Genomic DNA, 27,190 nt, shown 5'->3' with positions numbered 1-27,190 from the left:
CAAGTTTCGCTTACATTTAAACATACATAATTTAATATGAGAACTCATCTTTAAAACATTCTTAATGTAATCATTGTAATTATTATAACCAAGTAACCATTTTTATACATCTTAATATCTCTTAATATCTTCAACATTTGAATATCTTTCATATACACCTCAAAATCTGCTCGTCGGATCCTGTGATTATAGGATACAGTGATGACACCTGATTGAGCCATGTTATTGTTGATGACCAATGAGGCTGCAAATTGCAATGGAAAAAATTATGTAGATAAAAATACGTTGAATTATTGTATCTATCGTCAATAGATACAAAATGATATCTTTAGCAGAGTTGTACACTGATTTCGATACATTAGTTAAATGTCAATGTAGAAGAAGATGAACTTCCGATGCGGGAATGGAATTTTTGGCGCTATTCTTTCGACCCTGACGATAACAACTGGATAATTTTGTTACTCACAATCGGTGATAGCGCATTCGGGTGTCGTTACTATAATCATAGAATGTATAAGCCCTGAAAGGCCAACCCTCCGACTTATGGCTCTCGCAACGAAAAGTTTCTTTCAGAAGTCACAGCAATTCTGACGACGGTATTTTAAACCTGCGTTGTCAAAGTTAACTGTACACCTCTCTTAGTTAAAATATTTTTCTTCTGCGCCACGTCCTTGGATTCGCTGCTAATCGTAATGTTTGATCGCGAAGTCATGGTCACCGCGGTGGTGGAAGTCTTGCTGAAGAGTAATCCTCTTTCTCCCTCCTCGTCATCAAGCTCTAATCTGGAGTGTCCAGGGTTAGACTGCAGTCCATCGGTGTTACCCCTGTTCCTCCGTAGAAATATACTGTTTTCGTTGATGTATTGATTCATGGATTTGCCAGTTATACAAGCGCATGCCTTCAGGAAACTCTTCTTGAAGTTATCACTTAGAAAAGCATATAGGATCGGATTCATTGCGCTGTTGCTATAACTGAGGAAACCAGCTAAGAGAAAGCTTGCAATGCTCATGCTGGTTTGACATTGTCTCGGTGGGGTGAATATCAAAGCTAATTGGGTCACCCAGTAGGGTAACCAACAGAATATATATACAGTAATCACCGTTAAGACTAGTCTGGTAACTTTTCGATGCCGCTTTCTCTCCTTCGATTTGTTTTGCGGACCTACTGTTCGTAACTTTTTTATCACTAGAAAGTAGAAGTTTAATATGAATATGAGGGGAAGGACAAAGCCTAGGATAAAGGAATAAAGAATAAAAGCAGTCTGGCCACCGCGATCGTTGGGCCAAAAAATGTTACAACTGGCATGTCCATTTGAGTATTCCATGGTATCCGCATAACGAAAAACCGGTATCATGAAGAGAATGCTAGTGGCCCACGCGGTAAACGAAACTATTTTGGAAATGAGAGGCGTGCGTATCTTAGAGGATGAAATTGGATGACATACAGCGACGTAGCGATCGGCGCTCATGATTAGCAGAAAGAGGCTGCTTGTAAACTGATTGATAGTCGTCGTGGTCATGTATGCCTTGCACATGAATTTACCGAAGACCCAATTATGCAAAATCATTGTCGTCACTAGAAACGGTATGCCGATTAAGAAACATTCGTCCGCAATCGCTAAGTTTACAATGTACATATTTGTAACAGTTTGCATACTCGAGAAACGTGAAATGACGTAAATGACTAGAGAATTCCCGAAAATTCCAACGATAAAGACAATGAAGTAAAGGATCTGATTGACCAAACCAATAATTGACAAATCGACAACGCAATGCACGACTGTATTGTTGTCCATTAAGTTAGTTAGGTTGTCGTAATCCATTATAAATATCTTCTTAGTATCCTGGCGAGTGTCAGTGTCTGCGATGAGTATGTCTCTTCTTGGGCCGTTTATCGACTGTGAAAGGAGAATCTGAAACACAAGTAAAAAAATATAATTAATCGAAAAATATAGTCTAATAAGTTGCTTAAAAGATATTTAATGTCTGCTTTTCATCATATCCGAAAGCAACAAATTCATTTACACTAGAAATTGAGATTACGTAACAAAGAAATTGCCATTATGTATATGTTACTTACACATACACACATATGTATATACATAGAGAAAAGTCCCCGATTATGGGATAGGCTCCTAATATGAGATAGCGGGGTTTCTGCAAAATTATAATAATAGACATCATCTGTTGATTCCACCATGAATTTTTTGCCCTTAAAGTGAAATCTGTTTAGTGAAAATTTGAGTGTTAGGTCGTGTAATCGTTGCAAAAAAAGATTTATGATTGAATTTGGACATTGAAAACCTACTATTTCATATTAGAATCCTATTTCATAATAGAGAGCTTTAATTCTTCTACATATACACTCATTGATATTACCAGGGGTTGGGAAGTAACTTCAATTACTTCCCTACTTTCTTTCTGTAAATGTAACTTAACTTATAATCAGTAACATTTTTCCGATAACTAGTAACTAATTTAATAGTTAAACTAATAGTTAATTTATAAATATTATATATTTTTAAACCTCCACAGATCGCATTAGGCCTTGCATTTGCGCATAAACGCCTTTATCGACATTCTACAATTCAAATGTAGATTTGATATTTTTATTTTTATTGCAAGAAAGCAACTGCAAAGTAACGATTCGTTACTTTTTTAATAACTGTAACACGTTACCTTTCAGAATCGGTAACTTGTAACTGCAACTTTTTTAGCGAAAAAACTGTAACTAGATACTTTTATAACTTTTCCAACCCTGGATATTACGATATTAAAATCAAAATATTGAGATTGTCGGAAATAAACATACTATTTGTGCGTATGCACTTTGATAAAAAAAAATAAGCCCTTTAATATAAAATCGCGAATACAGTAAAGAGAATTATACAATATCAGGTATATACTGAAAAAAAGAACAAAAATTTATTGCAGAAAATCATTACAATCTTCTTTGCCGTGAAATGAATTCTGATTGATGTATCATTAACCGGCATGACATATGTATATTGTTGTTAAAACCCTTTAATTGATATTGTTTTCTTGAATGTAGTATTTTGTCTAGTAACGTTTCTGTTGCTTTATTAGAAAGTATGAATTTTAGTAACAATATAAAACACTTTTCTATCATAATATGCATAACATTTCAATTGTGGGCACTTGTTTGCATAATTTAAAATCGAACTTTATTATCATAACATTTTATGGAGGTATAACATATATTAGAAATTTATGCTGCAGAACCTTGAGCAATATTTTCCGACGTCGTATAGATACGCTTTCAAATATTACTCTTTAGATGAAGCCAACGCAAAAGAAACGAAACTTTTTATGTAATCAAACCAGTCATTTCGCGTATTTGTGAAGAACATGCGAAACACATTTTCTTTTAAGATATAGCGTTTGCAAGATTTCTCGTTTTCTCCCCCCCCCCCCCCTCAGCAGTCATTGGCAAGTTATTCCGACCAAACCTAACAAATGAAATCCAAAATGAAAACAGGATGTGAATTAATGTAGTCAAATATATGTATATACGATTCCATGCATATAGTCGTGCAGTTCGTATCAGCAAGATATGTGGATCTCTTCACGAAACTTTATTTACTGATTGTAAGTTGCGGCACAATGGAATCTGAGCAGGGAGTTAACTTTTCAATTTAAATTTCGAATTTCAATTAAAGTTTCTGTAACTGTGAAGCTCATCCTGCTCTTTCGATAGAAGGAAAAAGTAGCAGAGTAGCATCTGGAGTCAAGGATTAACGTAAAACCAATTGATTTTTTTTATACCTTCCAAGTTAGAGACGAGCATTGAAAGAGGATCATGGATACGAGAATATATGGATACGTAAAAGTTGCAAACTGTTTTTAGCTGCTGCTCTCACTTTCGCACCTCGGTGTACCTGTAATGCTCACAGTATTGTGCCGTTTATAATCGCACAAGTGGCGGTCGAAGAGAATATAAAAAGGGAAAAAGGGTCCTTTGATAACGATGTTATATTGATGCGGTGGACGGAGACACGGCCGAGAAGAGTGGGGTACCGTACTTCGTGTATTTCATTTGAATAATACACGCGTGCGACAGAGAAATGCGTGAATTGCAAATATTTATTCAATTTTGATCGGTGAGCTTGGTAAACATATCTCAATTGGTTCTCGCTGGTGTTTTCGATGGATGAGGGATTAACCCGCGGGAAAATGCGAAAGATGCGGGAAATAACTAGTAGGCCAACAGGACTACGTGAAATAAGGCCGGAGGGGGTTAGGGGAAAGAAAGGACACGGCACAACGGGAGAAACTAATTACCTCGGGTATGGCAGGCCAGCTTAAGAGCAGGAACTCGATCAAGCGAATGTGCAGGATATTTCGTAGGCACTTGGGAACACGACCCTTGAGCGCAATCAAATAGATAGACTATTTCCAACGGGACATAAATTTTCTTGTACAAATTAATCATAACTGTTGCATAATATGACAGATGCGTTAAAATAGCGAGAATTCATTCTCATGTAAAAAATAAAGGAAAAAAATTGTAATAAAAATTCTATGAGAGAGAGAGAGAGAGAGACATACGTATATACAATAAAATCATGGAAAGTAGTGTATTTAATTATAAGAATCATTTGACGCCAGCAGATGAATCAACATGATTAAGCAAAGCAGTTAATCGACCATGACTGGCTATGTGTTTTTTTTTAACACAGAAAATTTATTGCGAAAAATATTACCTCAGCCAGGGTTTGAACCTGGACCTCCCTTCTCTCTAGGCGGGCGTCTCACCAATTCGTAGTTTATTTAACCTAAGGCTATCATTTATTATTTAATTCGCTTCAAAGCAATTTGTAATTAATTAATTTTGCTTGTTTATTTCGTCAGGATATAGTTCGGTACAATTCGATTTAATTGATATGACTGATGATTGATGGGCTATATTATTTCGAAGTCCGCGTCGCAAATCCTTCAGCGTCTATTGGAAAATTTATAACAAATGTCCCCCACAATATATACATTTATGTTTATTCATAATTACGTGCTTTAATTATACGCATTAATCGTTCATTCATCAAATCGCTGCCGAGATTTTCGCATTTAAATAATATGCATATTGATAAACGATTAATGCACAATTATGTAATAGTTGCGTTGTGTATCGTACGGAAATTGTAAGCTTGCGAGAAATCGCGCGCGAAATGTGATATTGCCAAATTATTCGTATCGGCCGCCCGAGTTCTTTTTGTCATCCCGTAATATCATCCGTGTAATACACGTATTCTCGCATTCGCACTTTCAGTGAGAATCCCACGTTGAATTTGTAACCCAATATGCAAGGTCGCATTTGCGTGCGTTTCGGGAGATATTCGCGCGTTAAAAAGATTTTCACAAAATTGAGATGCACGACGGTGATTTCATTTTCAATGGCACGGCACGATAATGCGTTGTAGCCGCTCGAGATTCACATCGCGCGATGAGTTGTCCGAAAGCGCAAATAATCAAACCGTGGCGTCGCATTTATCAGGAGAAGATACGAATGCGTGTCGAATAAACAAATAAAGGAAAATTAATGATCCTTTTCTGCGTGCGAACTTGACTGATGTTAAGCTAAGAGAAACAATCACGAACAAACATCTAAATGATGTTACCGCGAGTGGTGCAACATAACACGCAATTACTTCATCCCGCGTACTGATTTAGCTTGATTAATCTTATCTTCAAACAACGTGAACGTGGTCCACTTGTCCTATCCTAACGCCTCGCGAAAATTTTCTTTCTTGATTCTGTTTTGTTTCGATATCGTATCCATCGTGTGTATGTAGGTGTTTAGAATACTTTGTAAAGTAGCAGGGAACACACGCCTTTACACTGTCATCGCCTCCATGTTTATACTACAGAGAAGGTACGATCGTACGAGAAGGTTGGGATCATGCACGTGTCAAAGCTGCTGGGAACCTACAAAGTAAGTAAAACAAACCATGTGTATGTTCAGTTGCGAGGAAGAACTTACAAAACGCGCTGAAAAATCACATTGAACTTGGGAAATGTGATACTTTTTTCGCCGATTATCACATTTTTAATACATTTGCACATATATCAAATACATTTGCTTTAAATGCTTTATTTTTTATGCACAGAATAATTTCTGTAACCGGTTTTTTTTTACGATAGTTACATAATTATGCATCGTTCATAAAATATTTACGTACTACTCTGGATTTTAAAAAATCTGGTAATTCCATATTTATTTTTATTTCACAAATACAATTTTAATATTAATTAATTTTGTCAAGTTATTTTTATTGTACAATTTTGAATTTTATCAAACAATTTTTTTATACGAACTGAGAAGCTCTTTACGTGTTAGAAAAGACCGATAGTTTCATTCTGTCTAGAATAATTTTCACAAGGTACAAAGAAGTATTACATATTGCAAGCAGGAAATATGTACATAATAATGCAACAAGAAATTTTTTACATCTCGTTGATCTAATCAGTTTATTCGAGGTAACCTGGTATCGCTAGGTAATTACGTCAAAATACGAGCTCCTTTTGCAGACAAAGAGGCAGGACAGAGAAAGGATGTCTACTCCGAACTTATTAAATTCCAACGTACTCGCCCGCTACTCACTCGCCGTTGTTTTCCACGCCTTTGTTTTCTGCGTTCTATTAACCTTCCCCTTTAAACTCCTACTTAGCCTCCGTCTCGTCGTTGCAACTGTGTAGTTTCTTGAAATGCGAACTTACGTCGCTTGTCGAGATTGCGGGATTTGCCACGAAGAATATCCGGGAAACGATTTAATTAATTCTGGACGCCTCATTTTAAAGGATAAAATGGATTGGGACGAACTACAGATAAGACGGCGACAGGACAAACACGGGCGTTGGAGAGAAAAGAAATTTTCCTGGAAATTTCACACAGAATGACTCGCCCGCGCGATTTGACCCTTTTCCTAACGAGTTATTCCGAATATATTGGATTTTGACGCGACTTCAAAAGAAGGGAATGTCGCGAGACTTCACAGCAATGAGCTGTGCGGATGTAAGAAAGCCGTTATATTTAATTATTCTTATTATATTTAATTAATTGAGATAATAAACGTTGGACAAAGGGGTTTCTCTAATTGTAAAATTTTCTCACGGTAATTATGAATATTCTTGTTAAATTGTAAAAGTTTCAGATCTTTATCTCTTCTGATAAATGGTTATTGTCTTTCTGCAGGTGTTCTTTTGCACATCTGCACGTGTGATAACATATGGTGCGTCAGCGGGCGGAATTTCGCGACAGAATATCCACAGGAAAATCGGAGCGGGCCAATGATTAATGGAACAGTGGAAATTCGATTTCGGGAACGTCTAAAGGTAAATTTACGCCTGTGTTTACTCTGTTGTTACACAGGTTTGATCTCGATGTTGACTTATCTCCCGCTTAAGTTGTGGAGAAAACAGGAGAGGTAAAGCTTAACGATTCCTTTTAGTGATCAACTTTCAGTGCTTCAATTTGTAAAATATTACAAAAGATCCTTGTTGAATGCGTTAAACATTTTATTTATGTTCACAGATACGCTTAGTAAAGGCATTTTTAGAAAGAAGGAACTTCTCTCTCCCCCCTCTCTCATTCTTTTTATTTCTTTTCTTTTATATCACTTCTCATATTAGTTTTTTTTTTACTATATTTCTTTGCTCGGTTTCGTCTTCTTTGTTCGTTTTTAGACGGTTTGTCTTAGAATGTTAATAAATCTCTCTCTCTCTCTCTCTCTCGCTCTCGCTAGATTAAGATAGTATCATAATTATTCATAATAAAGAAATAAACAATGCCGAGCAATAACTGACAGTTAACATTTGACAAGTATCGTATTTCCAGTTTATGTATTATATAATGGTGGATTCAGATTGCGTCCAACGTCCAATACACGGACATCCGATATCCGACGGGAGAATTTGTTTTGTGAGGGCAAAAATATCACTAGCTAGGCTCTTGGAAAGCAAATTCTCCTATCGGATATCGGACGCTCGTACATCAGTTCGTACATTAGTGGGGCGACATAAATTGTACAAAGCGTGCGATATAAATGCATCCGAAACTTGAGATTGCGATGTGATGATAAAACGAAATCACGGGCTCAACATTCTTACGAGTTGAGCTAACTGCTCATTTCATAATAAAAACGAAGCACGCTTAATCCTCCCTGGCTCGCGGGAGCTGTTTTCCTTCGCGTGCAAAGTTCTTGAAACACCTTCGCGAATCTCATGACACGAGGCATAAACGAAGCGGACGAGTATCTCCTCAGGTTCAACGACTTCCTGACGAGAATTAATACTGTTAATAACTTACAGAAGGCAATGTACGATGTGAAATTCTTTTCTGTGATTATTATATGTGTATGTAGAAATGCATGTCATAAGTTCTATCTATCACTCACAAAGTATATCCAAGAATTTTCGGAAACTTATGTTAATTGTAAGTAACATTCTTATGCAATGGTATGACTTAAGTGTTCGACATTTTATTCCGCTTATCCCGCACTGTTTTATAGGAATAATAATTGAACGCTATTATAGGATACGACGTCTCTTACTTTTTACTTTTATTATTCTACAGATACATATTTTCTTATCTATTTTTGTAACTTTTCTTCAAATTTTTATCATTCCTTCGTAAAATCACTGTATTTTGCATTTAGTCCTTTTGGATTGTTGTAAAAACACATTTGTATAAACGTACGTACAGTCGTGGTTAGAAAGGTTGTCCGTTTTATGATAAATTTCGAACATACAGTCTATCATGCGAGAGATTATGGCTTTTACTAACAGGTATGTGCAGTGACACATTATTAAAGCAAATACTGAGAAAACTGTCCGATTAAATATAATCGGATAATCCAATTACTTAATAACAAACGGATATAAAAATGTGATCGGTTTTTCAATCAAGTTTCATCGGTAACTGCATTTCATTGGATAAATTTCATCGGATGCATCCATAACTTAATCGAAAAAATTAACCATCGAAAACACCGTTTATGTAATTGGTTTATCCGGTGAAAAATTTTCTCAGTGAAGGAATGATATGTACGAATATTTACGCAATAATACATACAAATATTTCGAAAATTTATTGTAAAACGACTACCTTTCTGACCATGTAACGTACGCATACGTTAGAATTCCTGCATTTATGTTCACAACACCATACGCCAGTATCTAATCCAAGTTCGCAGAATAGATCAAGAGACGCGGTTTCGCGCCAAGCTCATGCGCAGCAAAGTCGCGGCAGGATCCATGGCTATATACATATAAATAAGATCTCGAAATAAATTCGGCATATTTTCGTATCTCTTTAACGGCTGAACCGATTATTTTCTATGGGAAAACCTGGCTAGTGCTTCGCGATACGATCTCGCGTACGTAATTATTTTGAGCGGACTTGCGACGCAATGAGGCGAGACCTATAGTTGTATCGAGCAGAGATGAGAGAAGAAGAGCGTCATCTCTGTCGTTTTGTTTCCACCTCCATCCGTGGTTGAAATACGATCGATTTAAAATCCCTTATCAACGCCACAGATTGGAGAGTCGTGGCCAGCCACGCCAGCTGGATTTATGCGAGACAGCTTCAGGAGCCTCGTAAACACGGGGCGGAATGGCGGAACCTCGTTTAAGAAACAATTTGCAGGGATTTCGGTACCCAACAGACCGGAATGGAACGCATCCGATAATACGAGGCGTTTCCCACGCGTAATAGGAACATCATTTTCCCCAGAGGGGACTACATGCATAAAGAGAAACGAGACGATTGAAAGAGTGGAATATGAGAGAAGAAAAAAAAATTATTTTCTTTCTCTTTCCATTTTTTCTCTACTAAACTCTCTGGAAGAGAGAAACACGCAGTGCAACTCGTCAGAGATTAAAAGCGCTTATCGAAAGGATGTTGTTTACAATTGCCAACATGCGCTTGCAATGTTGACCTACATTTTCAGTTTCGTTGCTGTTAATACCAGGTGCGTCTCTACCAAAATAAACGCGTGTAAATATCATCTCGCTCAAGATTGGCCATTAGTCATAAAGTACTTTTATCTTTATATGCACATATATATTTTTTTTAAAATAAATTAGGGTGTTTCTTACTTGAATAAAGTGTTCGCGCACGGAAAAAAATGCTGTTGAATTAAAAAACGATGAAGTTGCTTGAATTAAACGTTAACGTCACGGGCTGCCACAAGCATAAATAATTCACTCGGCTGTATTTGCTCTGGATTTTAATTTTCAGCATTGAACTAAATATCCAGATTATTAAGACAAATATTTGATGCTTTTCTTTTATTAATACTGATGTTTCAACGATTTTATTTCAATTATACTGATCTTGTTGATATATCTTTATTTTTGCCGCGTGGAATTTCGCATCCCAGAATTTTGTGATTTCGCTACATCGTTTACTCGGTTATGTAGCAACGTTTTGGAATTCTATTCTTTTCTGCCGTAGCCGAAATGTCGGATCTCGGATAAGTATATTGTTCTTTTAAAACTTTTTCCAAAAAGAAACCTGACGGATACTGACATAAGATCAATAATATCCTAATCCAATATTAATTTGATTTTAAAAAAATACTGCATTTAACTACTGGTTAAATTGTTCGAATCGCGTATGGTCCAAATCGCGGTCGAAATATCACAGCCTTAATCATTACGCGATCATCTCATGTAGAATCTTTACGCATTCTTCCGTTGCCATTGAATATCCGGAATATAAAAAGTGCTACCTAAGAAAGCTATTTCTTTAAGAGCGGCGTAAAACGCCGGTGGCGAAAATGCGTGAGGAGATAATGGTAGATCATATACATAGGTGCTTGGCCGCGGTACACCGTCGTTTTGCATTATGAAAGCGATGTGTCCTGCGGTTGCCGGCAGATAACGGAGTAAAGGAAAAACGATGGAAAAAACCATGGAACGATGTTTCGCGATATTTCCGGGGCAGAACGAAGTAAGGAAGAGTACGGTCGTAAAGTTGCGAATCTAAAGGGTGAACAAGGTCTCGCAAGGATACGTCAGAGAAGCGACGACCCCATCAAAAGGCATCGGATGTAATTGATAACCGGGAGGATATTGCTCGACCGAGCACGCGAGAACAATGATAAAACGAGACGAGACTTTGGTCCATTTTACGTGACTACGTACGTACGTGTCTCGTCAGGGCGTGTACCGTTCCCTTTGTTACTGGTATCGATGCATATGCATGCGCCAGGGGATACGACGGATCGCCGGGGGATACGGCAGTCCGAGCCATTCTTCGTAGATAACTGATTTACGAATGCGTGCGTCTCACGTATATTTCAAAGAAAAATGCAGCCGAATAAAGCGACAATGCGATGGCAACGAAAACAACGTCTGCACGCAGTGCTTCAGTAGCATGTTTAATGTAATTAAAATAAATGACAAATCTGTTACAATTACAGAGGTGAAGAGAATTGAAAGTGAGTGATTCGTATAGGTACGGCTACTTCAATGTACACGGGGAGAGAATTTTCTCTTAAAATTTACCCTGAAAATCGTGTAATCGTGGGACAACGTGGCATTTTGAAGAACTTTATGAGAGTTTTCTGAAATTTTACCATACATTTTACTAGTAAAACGTGTACTTGTAAGCAGGGTTGGGAAGTAACTCGTTACTTGTAACCAAGTTACAGTTACTGTTTTTTTGGTAACTCTACTACGTTACTTTCTCTCCATCTGTAACTGTAACTTGACTCAGTTACATTTTTTCGATAACTAATTTAATAGTTACATTAAGAGTTACTTTATATGTATTTTGAACCTCCACAGATTACATTAGGCCTTGCATTTACACTTAAACAGCCTTTATCGACACTTTACAATTCAAATGCAATTTGATATTTTTATTTTCATTGCAAGAAAGTAACTGCAAAGTAACGATTTGTAATTTTTTTGAGTAGCTGCAACTGTAATGCGTTACTTTTCAAAATTGGTAACTTGTAACTGTAACTGGTTACATTTTTAGCCAAAACAAAAACTGTAACTGTAACTAGATACTTTTATAAAGTAACTTTCCCAACTCTGCTCGTAAGTAAAATTACTAGTAAAATGTATGGTAAAATTTCAGAAAACTCTCATAAAGTTCTTCAAAATGCCATGTTGTCCCACAATTACATGATTTTCAGAGTAAATTTTAAGAGAAAACGATTCTTTCCGTGTACGACTTACGGAATCATTCGCATAAATTATTTACGGACTGTAATCAAACCTGAGATAGGCTGTTTTCTTTTGCCCCTCCGAGGCTTTATTCGATAGCCCTCACTTAACGCGGCCGGGTCCGTAGCCGCCAGGGCTCATAATAATTTTAATGCTGACAATGAGTTCCGCGGACGGTTTGATTAATTAATTCTGGGCGCCAATTAATTCTTATAAAATCAGTAAAAGGTCTTGTACAAGAATTTGGGACGACAAACTGGATCGAAAAAAATAAAAAAAGGGGGGGGGGATCATTGGAGGGACCCTGGAGTTTTATGAACTATATCGAATATGGGAGTTTACAATAACCTGCTCCGAAATTATCTCGGGCACACGAATTTATTTCCTTACTCACAATCGAAGTCAGGTACCCGCTCGACAATTTTTCTATTCAGTTCCCGGGCTGGTTTGCACACAGCGCTTTGGCAACCACGCACGATTCCCCGTAACAATTCACTATGGCAGGAATGTACACGACGATCCGACTTCTCGGGGGGCTGACTCCGGGTCCACTATCCCACCAGGATCGCTCTTTCTTGCGGCTTTCCCAAGAGTGCCGTTGCTGAATTTCCTCGGTCCAACGGCCCCCAGCCACGGGTCAGTCCGGGGCCGTAGCGGTGGTCGTGCGTAAGCGGTGGTGATGGGCATCCATCCCCCGAAATTGAAGTCTCGACCTCCGATCGTTTCCGGCGGCGGCCGCGATTTGCTGATTTTATATCTTCGTCCATCAGGGCGGAATTCTCATTATCCACTCCCCCCTTTATGTGGTTGCTGGCCAATTCCCGCTAATTGCTCTTTGTTAACTATTCAATTAGACTGCGTGGTTCCCGCTTCGCTAGACTAAGCAATAATTTCGACGTTCACATATGTTTTATAATTACTGGCTTGATACTTGTTTCGATTTTCCGCGGGAACTCCCGACGAGTCGGATCGAGTCGACGTCGACGTTGAGGGGGAAGGATAAGATTTTATAGACTGTCACAAGTCATTCTCTTTAAATTAGATTTGATTAAATTCTATTTAACTTTTTAAAATCAGTATATATACGTCGGAACATCGTAAATTATTTCATCGGGACGTACACATGCGATTGTTCTCATGGATTTATCGTCGACTCACGTATGTCGCAATTATAAATAACAAATTTTTATGATGGACACGATATTCATACTGAGATAGATTTGCACGGAGTAATATTATCCATCATTCCATTGTTAATACAGTTTGGCGATCTGATCTGTCTGACGAATCGATAGCCTTTGGATAAGGCAGTGATAATTATTGGATCGCATAAAATGAATGCAATTAACGCTTTAATAATATTAATCAATACTAGGATAATGAAATATTATATATATTCTTCTTTAATATCGTGATATAAATATTTGCATGCATAAATTGAATTCGATCGTAAAAATTTATATGACAAAAATTTATATATAATAATAAAATATTACAATGCAAATTGCAATATATTCCTGGTATTTTTTAGCAGAAAAATATATGTACGAGAACATGTAAAAAATCTGCAAATTTTTAAAAATGTAAATAACAAGTGTAATGATATCAGATAATGAACCATATGAATCATATCACACGTAGAATTCATTTTGTGGAATGACACAATTAAATTTATTGCAATAAATCACATACACCTTTTCTGTAAAGCACTCTCGGTCACTCGGCTCCAGCGCGGATTTAATGCAGAAATTTTAATATATCTATTATAAAATTTTGCAACAGATTTAACTGTTTTCTAGTTTACACGTACACGGGATTTATGTATAAAAGTTAACTCTTTACGCACTTTATTTACGTATTTTTTGTCTCAGCATATTTTTTTACATATATTTTTATAATAACTACAAAAAAAGAGTTTTATTTAACGAGGAAAATATGGTATCTGTGATATCATGTGTATTTGATTTAAATCAATATTCTCCAATGTTTTCCAGTATTGAAAAAATTCACAGCATGCTCACGTACACTTTACGTTTTTCCAATTCCAGGAAACATCACAGCCAGTGAGTAGAGTAAACTGTGTTGATGTCATTTGCAACTTATACCATTAAATATCTATTGCAACAAAACCGCTTTTCGATTATTTTACACAAATCGAATTTGCTTTTTCGGAATATCACGGCAGAAATTAAAATTTGCATTATCTTTCAATTATATTTTTCAATTTAAAACCGTATCTTGCAATGGATGATAAGAAATAATTTTACGAAAAGATTTTCATATCTTTTTTGCAAACTTGATTGCGGGAGAAAAACATTTTTTTTAAATGTCTTTGGAGACAATTTTACGTATAATATTTTATAATATTGTGTATCGACTTTGGAAGTCGTTTTATCATAATGTTTTATACGTGATATGAAATATTTTTGCAAAATTGACCTTATTTTTATTTTTAATAAACTGCTTGATAATAACTTTGTTATAATAACTTTGTTATACTGGTTGTGAGTTGTTCATAAGAAGCTTCATGAAATATAAAACGATTATAGATGGAATAAAACGGTGTTCAGTGAATCATCTCATACCGTATTCTATTTCCCTTAAGGATGCTCTTGTCGGTAACCATATCTCTTGAGGTAATCTGAATTGCTTCAGTATAGTCGGCAAACCTCTTACCAGACGCTTCATGCTAAATGTAAATGAAGTCTCACAATGTTGTATGGTGAATAAGCAAACGTTCAAAAACTGCTGTTTTGAAAATATTTATCGTGTTTAAATTGTTTTTTTCGTAACGTTGCATAAATATCTGTACACAGTTTAACTGTTCAAGGGCTGCGCATTTCTGTCTGTCATAACACAAATAAAATATTCTTTGAGTCCACATAAAATTCAGAATGTGAGAATATTTGACGGATTTACAAAATTCAAAATAGCAGGTCAAATATGATTGACTAATATGATGCAAAATTTAAAATACTGTTTCGATTTATACGAAACTCAATAAAGATTTATTTGTTTGCTTCAAATTCGATGCTATTTTCGTAAAATTATATAAAGATAATGTGCAGAGCTAGAAGAAAATATATAAAGCTATTTAAACAGATCCCTTCAATTTGATCGAATAGTATATGAGAAGCACGTTTAATATAGATTCGTATCTTTGTACTCTGCGATGCATGGCATTTCCAAATGCACGAAAAATAAATTGATTCTTCAGTATAAAACTCAATTATTTAATTTAATAGTAGCCTAATGAAAATATAGCTAAGTGTTTAATGAATTTTTTTCGGATGCGGGTGACTTTATCAACATCTCACCGATGCTCTCAACGACATAGGAGTGATTAACAAACCTCTTGTTTGCCGTATTAGTCTGGCTTCAGAAATCCGGCTTAACTTCATCTACTCGATATCGCGAATTAATTGCCAGACTCCATTGCCGAACGCTCGACCATTGTGTAGCAACAATCACGTTCGTATCCATGTGCTCGGGATATTGTGTAGCGAATCTGGCTGCTGATAAATTCTCTTTGCAAGTTCACGTGTTATCCTTTATTCCACGGCCCGTGGCCATCGGTCAGATTACGTCGACCCAATAAATAAACGACCGGCTTCCCCATAAAACGTTCATACGCATATGGGAATGTGTACGTTTGTTATTTGTATTACAAAAAGATTGCCGCTGCAAATTTCATCTTTTAAGAGAGTGAAATAAGATTTTCTGGATATTTCTTTAAATCTTCTTTATTCATCTCTTTACACACAGCTAGAGTGCTTTGCGTTATTGTCTCTGTGATTTCAATTATATTGTTTCTGTATTAGCATTATCGATATTTCTTTAATTTACAGGCAGATAATTGCACATGAGTTTTATGATTGTGGGAATAGTCTATTTTTAAGATTGTTAAGAAAACGTAAAACTTCATACAGGATATAAAAAGAAGAAAATTTAGTTAGTAGGTTGCCGCCTGTTTTAGGATTCAATTAGAAATGTGTTAATGGAACATCCATCCATTCTCATTAGTGTCCTGATGTTCGATAACGTTAGTTACAACATGAGCTTACGTAAGCTATTGTAATGACAATGTTGCACTTGATCGAAACTAGCTGAACGATTCTAGCGTACATGAAACATGTGCGCAACAGATACTAAAATTAACCTAAATACTGACGTTCGAATGTAGACGAGTAGAGCTGCTCTTATATTGTTCAAATACATCAAAGTTCAAACGTTTATTCCAGGCACACTTGTCTACCGCATTCCATTATCCTTAGTTATCAGAGCATGTAACTCAAACTTCGATATGTATAGTAAAGTATTATACTTATCAGAACGCGCGCAACTATAATATTCGTAACGATAAATTAATAGCAAAAGAATCATTAATCTTATTCTCAAAGAAGCAAACAATTGTGTAACAATCGTGTGGCAGTTACATGTAACACAATTTTACGAAAAAGGAACATTATTTCTTTAGAAAAGTGTCAAATTTTGGCTGGCCTGACTCTATTGCCTAATAATAATGCTGCCGCGACGCATATATATTTTTTTTTTAAATATAAAAACATACAATACACATCAATTTATATTTTAATAAATAATTTGGTCTTGCAAACGTTCAATCGCAACTAAATTATAATTAAATTCCTGTCATATGAGTAATATGGCTAAGCAATAGGTTCACAATACGGATATTAATAACAGGTAAATGGGTACTAAATAATAGATAAATAACAGTTGAAAGTATATAAATAATTAATATAAATTAGTGGTTAAAAGAGCAGAAATTACACAAGGTAATATATTTACTGATATGAAATTATATTATATTATACATGTAACAAAAAATATAATATTACCGCGACATATTGTCTTTTTTAAAAAGTAAAGACATTTAAAGATATACGATCGTGGTACTAGATTTGGATTATATCTAAATAAGGGAAGTAAGGGAAACTGTGAAGTAGTCGAAATTCAGGAAGATAATACGAAAATAGCGTTTGTATTTGTTTACTCTGTTTGTTACCACGTTTTTAAACGGATGGGAAATCCCATGATGGAGCATGGGAGTTGACAAAATTTTATCGCGTGCTGAAAATCGTTAACGAATAAAACGAACGAATTGTACTCAGAATTAATTAAGCACTCAGCGCGATAACCATGAGCAATATACATCAAAGTGTACAAAGAAAAAAATTAATAAATGCATCCGTCATCAATAAAGGTGAATTTCATCGAATCAAGCATATATTCCTAGCATATACTCAGGCGGTATATCGTTAATAATTATTAATAAAACCATAAAATTCATTTTAATCACTATTAAAAAAGATTAATTAATTAATTTTAAAATGGCACTTTATACCTGATATTTTATGCAATCAGCTTTCAGATAAAAATTATCTATATACGAGAGTAACTAATGAATCTCCCGTTTGGTTAAAAACAAAGGGATTCGTTACATTTTACACATTTTTTTATTAATGCCTGCCTAACGAAAATTTTACAATAGAATTAAATTTAGGCAAGTTACTTCATTCGTTTTTATGTTTAGGGACACACACACACACACGCACACACACACATACACTTTCAATAATTACAACACACAATAAAACATTATATAATATGCATAGAATTGATGATGATGATTATTTAATGACTTAATGATAATAACAAGTGTAAACCTTAAACTTTACACCACGCGGATGTGACGGTACATAATGAAGTAACTGTCGCAATATCTTTCCGACATAGCTTTCATCTTTCCGATCACTTTTAATTAAAATAGCATGCACGCACACACACTCGTCCAGGACTATTAAAAATTCGCTCTGCTAAAATGTATGCAATTAGAGCATCCATAAAAAGCGACGAGGCTGTGAGACTATAGCAAAATAAAATATTCAAAAGCAAACAAGAATGCATTACGGACACTTTCGTAACGTTAATAGCAATACGACGAAAAAAGTGAACTTTCGCGGCTGCCTGAATTTTATTATTGTATTAATAAACCTGGGTTTAAAAGAGTTCAAACTGTTAATACGATTAAATCTGATTACTTGACATTTTAATGACAAATTCTAAAAATAATGATTTACATATTACATCCACGTTTTACATATTTTGTCATCCTTGATTGTGAAAAACGAGCGTGACTTTTTTTTCTACAATTATTTGTATTTTGATATAAATTCTGCTGGATCTAATTGAGGAACAGTGATAGAAATTCTGCGGACACCCGCTCGACACAAAGCAAAGCTCGGGACGCGAATAAAATAAGCCTTCCTAGAAATTCTCGTGTCCCGTTTTAATTGCATAATTCTCTTTTCCGGGAACGCTGTAAAGGAATGCGAATAAATTTACGATGTTGGTGACGTGGTATCGTGCAATCAATAGGCGAAATTCCGAATCCAGCAATCTCCGATGTGCGTGTATGTATGCAGCGCGTCCGATGTGCAATAGACGTAACGGATGCCGAGAACTTTCACGTGTAGATCCCCCGCGTTTAACGAAAAGAGGAATATCGTGCACTATGCGGCGGTCCACAATCGGTGCGCGCGAATCGATAACATTTTCGCGGCTTTGACAGAGAGAATTTCTCATGAAATCCTCCTCCGGCTACAGTCTCTCATCACTACGGATCTACGACCTCGTTAAAATCGCATCTAGCTAGATTACCTTGCGCGGAGCATCGGTGAGGTGTACATTAAGGCAAGCTATGTCTCATATCACGCCAGTGTTAGTTGAATAGCAATTCAGTATGACCTTTCCTGCAGTTTGCTTGACACACTGTTTAGAATTCCCATATTATTGACGGCGATTGATCCTCCCGAACTTAACTTAACGTTCAGGCACGCGGATAAAGCATCCGCACATAGAACAGTACCATTGCCATTTGATTAGGATCGCCCAGAATATTTGAGACAATTAATGATACAATTATATTTAACTGTTCAACATACTTAATTTCTGAGAGTTCTTTTTCATCGTTTAAAATAAAACGTTTCATATCGCGTCCGGTAATAATATACTTTGATAAGTTCCTGATAGATGCACGTATTTTTTTATAGAAATGAAATAGGGTCAAAAGTTCATGTGCAATGAAGAAGTAGTTACAAAAGAAGGAAGAAAGGAAGAGAGGGAGAGAGAGAGAGAGAGAGAGAAAAAGTATGTGTATGTGTATGTGCGTAAAAATAGAAACAATAAAGGATAGCTATAGAAAATTCTCTTCTATCACTGTATTTGACATTTCAAACTTGCCTCGGTGCTTCATTTGAAGAAATTTATGAAAAAGTTCGTATTCTATAAAACAAAATAAAGGGTATTTAAAGAAAGCGTATATGAATAAAACTATTTCTGTAATAAGAAAAGTTTCCTTTGTCGTTATAAGTGTCAGAAAATTAATATCAGAATAACGTATCTAAAATTATTCGCGTTTAATATCCATTTAATATCCATTTGTAAAAGAGGAAAATATCTTGATTGAGCAGATCTGATATATGTACGTATAGAAATGCGATAAAAACTTATCGGGCTGGCAGTCAGCGATAATTCGCGATGATGAAAATTCCCCATTAACGAAGTTTCAATAAGAACGTAATGCATAATTTATTATAATGCTAATCTTCCTAAAGGAAGATTATTAATTAAGTCAAAGACGTCTCGATTTGTGTTTTTAGAACATTACTTTTTTTATGCGACGGACGTTACAATGGAGCCAACTGCATCATCGATTTTCTTTACTATTGAATATCGTCCATGGCAACCATGGATTCAACGGCATTCCCATAACGTGAAAGCGATGCACTTTCAAGCTTTATCGACTCTAATATTTCATTACCCTCGGATCTTTTATTATGCATTCGTATAAATAAATATACTTAAATTCATTCTAATATCAAATGAATGTAATAGAAATTTTTATGGTATTAACTTTACCTTTAAATGTTTGCGATTAGAGTTTATACGACTTTGATATTTTTCCGTACTACTGTATTATAAAATATTATTAGAGATGCAAGTATTAAATACAGTCATCTCTGACGGAAGTAATGAACCAACTAGAAAAAACTCGCACGCATCATCAGCCGCTTCCGGTTTCAAATCGCCTTGTGCGCAACATTCACGAATAAAACGCGTCGTCTAACGTTTCACCGAACATTTCAAACTACTAGGTTTCGTCGACTTGCGACATCACCTCCGATTTAATGTGCAATAATACGATGGCAAAACAAAACTTTCAGCCGTACAGGATATATGTAATTAAGTCGCAGACAACGATATTTTTCGGCGTATCGTATACGATATTGCGTCGATGTCACAATGTGCCACGGAAGTAACTGGCATATGAAAGAGAAAAGACTATAGAAATGTGTGCGGTGCGAAGAGTAGAAGGAGAGTCGATGCTGTTAGCGGCGATGATAATAACGAGGTCGCAGATACACGATCGAGAAAATCGCTTGGCTTCTCGCCAGTCACAAACGCGACGATGAAGTTTTATTAGATCGAGAAACAGCTTTCATCTCTCGACCGTCTGTACTCCGGATGAAATAATGGGATTTCATAAATGCACAGTGAAACTCCGCGATCCAATTTCACTTGTACCAGCGCTAACAATGAACAAAATTTATCTTCTTGTTTTCCCAACGGAAATATCATTAATCTGATATTTATACAGGTGTCACGCGAGATATGAGCGTGTTTCTGAAAATAAAATATATATGTGACGTTCATAAATAATAAACGGACTAGAGAAAAGAGAAATTCAACGTTTGTTCGCAAAAAAATTAGGCTCCACTACGCGTGCTATTAGCGAGTGGAATTGCGAAATACCGTCGAAAGTTATAGTCCCGTACGCTGTAAAAAATGTATATGTAAAATTACACACATAAGAAGTGTAGCGCTTACTCTATTAATAACGGAAGCGCATAAATTTATGATACGTTTACAAAAAAATTGGTTTACTCTTCGTGTGAATACTTGTTTATGCATGATGAAACGTTAGAAAAAATTGTAAAATTTACACAATTAAAAGCAAGCAGTTTACTTGTTGTACAAGGTAATAAGTTTACCTACAAGGCGTAAATATACTCTAATAGATAGTCCTATGTATTACCCACTATAATAATTGTAATTTTGCATGTACTTTTTTTTACAGTGTGGTTGTATCGAATAACTTTCGCACAGCGCCTATAAATACATATTTTGATGGGCGGTTTCACGAAATGTCAATTATTCTACTTAATCGCAGTCATTTATCAGCATTAAGAGAAAGAACGCTACCTATTTGAACAAGAACCCGTGGCGAATACCAATTAATGCTAGAACGGAACCAAGTTTGTCATTATTTGTCAATTAGCATTACCTGAAATAACGAGAGCAAACAACTACTGTCACTTATTTTTCGCAAATACGTCTCTGTCAACTACGTCCACACGCATCGCCCTCCCGTAACCAAAAAAAAACGCTTTATGTCAGAAATTTGTCCCTTTATTGCGGACAGTACGTATTGTTATTTTTCCCTTTACATTTATCCGCGTCGGCGCAAATTGATATTTTTTTCTTTTACGAATGTTTTAATTCTACATTGCACCCTACCGCGAGGAATTCGATTTTAACTCGTGAACAGCTGAACCTAAAACAATTTTTGGCAATGTCCTGGTTCTGTTGAATGATAACGGTTCCAATTAAAATCTCGTTACTGTGGTGGCGTATTAATTATAAATGGATTGTTTTTTTTTCACGAAAAACAAACAAACGACTACGTTGATATTCTTTCGAATTTAATATCGTTTTCAGACAGCCAAGTCTTGGAAATGTGTACGTATATAATAAAATTAATCTATATATTATTTTATAGCGCCTTGACATCAATGAGACAGCTTGCTAATATAATCATTTCTCTTGAAAGTATTTCGCAGATCAAAGCCGATAAAAAGAAAGAGAAGAATAGAAACCGTCCACGCCGTCGAATTCCGACGGATTACGATTTCGCGTTTTAATTTCACGAAGGTAAAAAAAAAGCGTGGAGGAGGGAATTTGCAGGAGGCTAGAACGGCGATAATCGAATCACGATTGGAAGTGTTGATTACCAAGGCGTTAAAGTGCTGCGACATTCGCGGCTCGTCGGGATGGAAACGCATGCTGGCGTCGCGATGGCAACGCGAGGTGTCCGCGTTGCGTCTCGCGTTCGAGCGCCCGCACGTCGCTCGGGTGCACATCTCGCGCCAATTCATTTGCGAAGATGCGCGTGTATACCGGGGAAAGTATACGGGGGAAAACATCGTGAGTTATACAGATTCGCACGCACGCGGCTCTGTTTTCACGCCGCTTGCTTGTCGCTCGGCGAGGCGAGGTGTAATAACAGCGCGACCACCGAGGCGCTTCCGGCATGATGTACTAGATCGTGATCCGAGCTGTTGATTTTGCGGGGAAGTAACACGAAGAGCCTCCATTTTCGCGAATTACCGAGGGCCGAGCACGAGCACGCGCGTTCCATCGCGCATTAGCTTCAATGCGCAAGGAGGGAGGAAAATTTGTCGCGTCTAACATCGTAGCCGCTAACTTCTTAACGCTTAATGAAGTGCGTCTATAGAACCCTTCAGTTCCCACAACACGCAGACTACGAAGAGAACGGTAGAAACACACACACACACACACACAGGCGTGCAGAATGACCGATTTTAATCCGCGTGTACGTACACGTTCAGTGGCACTTTAATACAAGCTTGAATTATGTAAATTGCAATCATGCAAATTTATTATATTATGCAAACCTGAGACAGCGCGATGTGGAAAGAAGGCATCGATAATAAGGCCTCACTTCGTACGGAAATGAAGGGATAATGCAAGTCGGGAAAACTTAAAGGAGCTTATCAATCAGCTTTATAATTGTTTTCGAACAGCGACAGAGGGAGGAAAGCGCTTAAGGAACGTTGTGACACTTCGCTGTTTTTTTTTTACCGCACCCTTATCACTCATTATTTCCACTGCTCGATTAAAGGAGCGATTCCCGTGCGAGGAGCAATTATTTTTGCAACAAGTTATTCCTGATTTCGTATGCTCGCTGCATTTCGCAACGCGACCATACGTTATACGCATTATGGTATTTTGCAGCTCCACCGGCGCAATATGATGCAGGTAAGGCCACGTATTAATCAAGTTGTTGCGTTACGCTTCTCCGTATTACGTTGAAAATTATAACTAACAGTACTTTGTGAATGCTATACGATGCAGTTTAACATTTTCGCGCATGAAGTTACGCGGAGGGCTTACATTGCGTCACGAGTTTAGTAGAAAAGATGTTGGTGCCCGAATGAAATGTTCTGACGTTTAATGAATGACATAGACATTCTATCATAAATGCGACTTCAGTTCAAGCACCGAATAATGGCTTATTCGCTGTTCTCGCACGACGCTTTACTGGCGCAAAAATGTTTGCGCGATACCAATGCGATATCATGTTGATATTCCAGTAGACACTTTTAGTTGCAACTCTCATACAATGTCAGACGATAACTCTCGGTGACAGTAATGTATTTAAGCGTGAACATATTTGTCTCTATAGGTATTAGTCTTATTATTCCTAACGCTATTAGTCCAAGTTTTAAGGTTTTTTTATACTTATTAATTTTATGTAACACACCTTTGATAATTATTTGATCTTAGTCTCACTGAGAATGACCCGAAAATGAGTCGAAACGTTTGAAGATTGACTCAAAGATTGACTCGAAGGTTGATTAATAAATTCAATAAAAAGTTACACATTGGATATTTTCGCACGAATACCTGCGTTTGGCTCGCATTGGCCCTCTTCCCCCTCCACCAAATTTTTAATCACCATTCCATAATTATTTTTTTCTTACAGTTATTTCTCATTGTCGCCAGTAAAATAATTAACCAATGCAGGACTCGACACATACCGTAGTGGTCGAATAGGTGAGACGCCCGCCCAGAGCGTAGGGAGGTCCAGGTACAAACCCTGGCTGAGGTAATATTTTTCGCAATAAATTTCTTTAATTAGAATTTGCCAGTTGTGTCGATCATTAATTCCCTACATTGGCATTATTCTCACTGATTGTAACAATTTTTTCCCGCTGGTCAATTTTGAACATAAAATCCATGTCGGAAATAAAAGGGTGTAATAAAAAGAATTTAATGCATATATAAATTTAAACAGAGCGAGCTTTATAATTATTTTTAATCGAACGTATTAACGTGTCCCTCGCGAAGCTTGGGAGACTCATATTAAATGTACGGAATATTTTGGAATACGTTACTCCTCGTTTATATTCGTTACTGTTCCTCCTACACACTTTATTGCTTTCCCCTTAACCGAACGTAATTTAGCTCGCACACGCGAATTCGATCGTATTTCCGTGAGTTTAAGGAAAAAAGAAATTGTATACCATTAGCCTTATCTCACTCAATTTATATTGTCGGTAATAAAAACGAGACACGAAGAGTCCTAGACACAAAATTGCCATTTTATCACAGCGTTTCATCTTCGATTACGAAGGAACAATGATTACGAAGAAACCTATTTGTATGATACAAAAGATTACGATCTCAAGTTTAAGTAAAAAGTTTTCCACCTCTTATTAATATCTACGTCTGGATCGTTTCGATATTGTCAACACAATTATCTTTGTATCGATCCTAGCGATACAGATGCAAAATCGCAAATATGACTGCTTGGACGTCTCCAACCACAAATTCGCGACTTTCCTTTTTTTATATTTATTCAATCTATTATATTGTCCAATTCATCAGGGTATTTCTAAAATCTCCGCTCATCTCCCTCATCGCACGTGACACGAATTTGATTATGCATTCAGTTTGAATTACTTTGCACTCTCTTTCATATAGACAGATGATTTCATTTTGCAATATAAATATGAATTATTTATTACATACATATTTAGTAATTTATTATAGATGAATATAGAAATACTAGAACGCGTGCGTTATGTTACGAAAAGAATTAGATTTAATTTACAGCAGTAAAAAGTCATTTTAGCGATATTTCTTGAGGAATTTTTGCACGGAACTTTTATTAAAACCCATCTTTTTTCGAGCAACTTCAGGTACGGATAAAGTACACTTGCACTAAAGCCACAATCGCGGTATTATTCTCATTTGATAATAGTAACGTTATTACACTAACACGATTTTACGACTGTACACTAAGAATCGCTGATGCCTTTTCACATGAATTTGTGCACATATCAACACATTTACACATTTTGCATATACATATGGTATATGGAAAATGTATGTGTTCTACCTGTGCCTAAATTCATATGGGAAGGAATCAGTGATTCCTAGACTGCGTTCCGATATTCACGTGACGTAAACTATAGATTTTCAGTACTGGCAGTGAATATCGAAACGCAGCCCTAGTGTATGTATAATACATACTACGCAAGTTTGTTTTTTTTTCAATAAAAGACTATATCAACTTATTTTGTGCTTGGCAACGTGCTACTTTTATTCTGATACTTTTAGATACAGAATGCAGGAGGAACAAAGTGCAATGAAACTTCGTAGAAGGCAATAGAAACAAACAATATATGTCATAAAACGTGCGCGGGGTGTGCATATGTGTGTGTATACAATATATTTCATGTATTGTATAAACTAAAATTGAACAATTGAAAATGCATCGAATAAATGCAGTATAAAACAGCGCCGAGATTGCTTTCCTTTCGTAAAATTTTTACTGATAATTGTTACGATTCACTGTTTGTTCAGAATATGAACATTTTGCAGAACACTATTAACAAATACGGTAGCTGTTCATTTATTTTTCTTTATCTGTACCACCAACTAATAGTTACATACCAACAATATTATAATGTCTTCAGCAACATAACTGTTATATAGTACAATCATCGACATGTGGACTGAGCGTTACATGACAAGCGGTCGTCCGCTGTAGAGACCGAGGTGCCTGCGTAGGAGGCCTGTTCTGTCTCTCTAGCACCTCATTGATTGGTAGTTGAGAGACGAAATTACCAATGTGATGCTAGCAAGAGAGACAGAATAGGCCTCTTATGTAACAATACCTCTCTTTTTATAGTGACCGCCCGCTTGTCACGCGTGATGCTCAAAATCAGTACATTCTGTTAATATGTCAACGAGTATAATATGTGTCATATTTATTGGTAGAAAATTATAATACTGGATGCTACATAACTGTCGGTATTTATTGGGATAGGCGTTTGTTCGATTGTTTACGAAAATATGAATTTGTATGTATATTGTCGATATAACATAGCCTCCCTGTTATTACGTATATTAATAAAAGTATCGTGAATAAAATTCATATGGCTCAAACGTGCGATAAACACAAATGTGGAGGAATAAAGTACCAAGAGCCGTGACGGGGTGTTAATGTCCAAATATTTCATATTTTAAATTCAATTTTAAAAGTATTGTGGTTCTCCAATTGCAAACGATAGAAAAGATTGACGATTCGAAAACTAATCACCTATCGGCGAAAATTGACATATCGCTCTCTCCCATCACTTTCGACAAACGCAGTGGTCAGACATGCCGCTCGTTGGCCGTCGTTAACAATTTAGTACCTGTTGTGCAAAAGTGAATTTCGTATTAACGTAGAAACAATTAAAACAAAATATAATTTATTGTCACGACCAAACTCATTAACAATGGCCGGCCGGAATGAGAAGGCATCGCACTTTTCAAATTGATAACATGACTTCTCATTTTCCTCCGCCATTGTCGATTAATTACAATATCGCATGGGTGTATGTACCAACAGTTTCAATTGTATAGAACATTGAAGCTCAATTATCTTGATGCATGCAGTGGCATACAGTCATATGCGCGGTAGAAGTTACAAAACCAGTATAATGATGTTAATAGGGTTTTAATTACGATGCCAAAGATCAACGATGACAATTAAATTGTATTATAACGTTTATAACATTTATATTATTCGCATGAATGAATTATATTAAAACGAGATT

General features: G+C 36.3%; 1 protein-coding gene across 14 annotated transcripts in view; it reads right to left on the bottom strand.

Annotated features, from left to right (window-relative positions):
• Window positions 1–6: 6 nt before the first annotated feature.
• Window positions 7–27,190, bottom strand: part of LOC105561630 (somatostatin receptor type 2-like) — a 75,845-nt gene continuing 48,661 nt past the window's right edge. For 13 of the 14 annotated variants that reach the window (XM_012011789.1, XM_012011784.1, XM_012011780.1 and 10 more), the window contains one exon: window positions 7–1,912. In XM_012011789.1, coding sequence (XP_011867179.1) covers window positions 602–1,822 — 1,221 coding nt within the window. In that variant the 5' untranslated portion in view covers window positions 1,823–1,912 and the 3' untranslated portion in view covers window positions 7–601. Of the gene's footprint in view, window positions 1,913–20,135; window positions 20,193–27,190 lie in introns of those variants that run through there. The other variant, XM_012011790.1, reaches the window with a different exon arrangement.

The sequence above is a fragment of the Vollenhovia emeryi genome, unplaced genomic scaffold, assembly GCF_000949405.1.
Source record: "Vollenhovia emeryi isolate VEMERY1.0 unplaced genomic scaffold, V.emery_V1.0 DF939205.1, whole genome shotgun sequence".
Classification (NCBI taxonomy): Eukaryota; Metazoa; Arthropoda; class Insecta; order Hymenoptera; family Formicidae; genus Vollenhovia; species Vollenhovia emeryi.
This window is presented reverse-complemented; position numbering and strand designations above follow the sequence as displayed.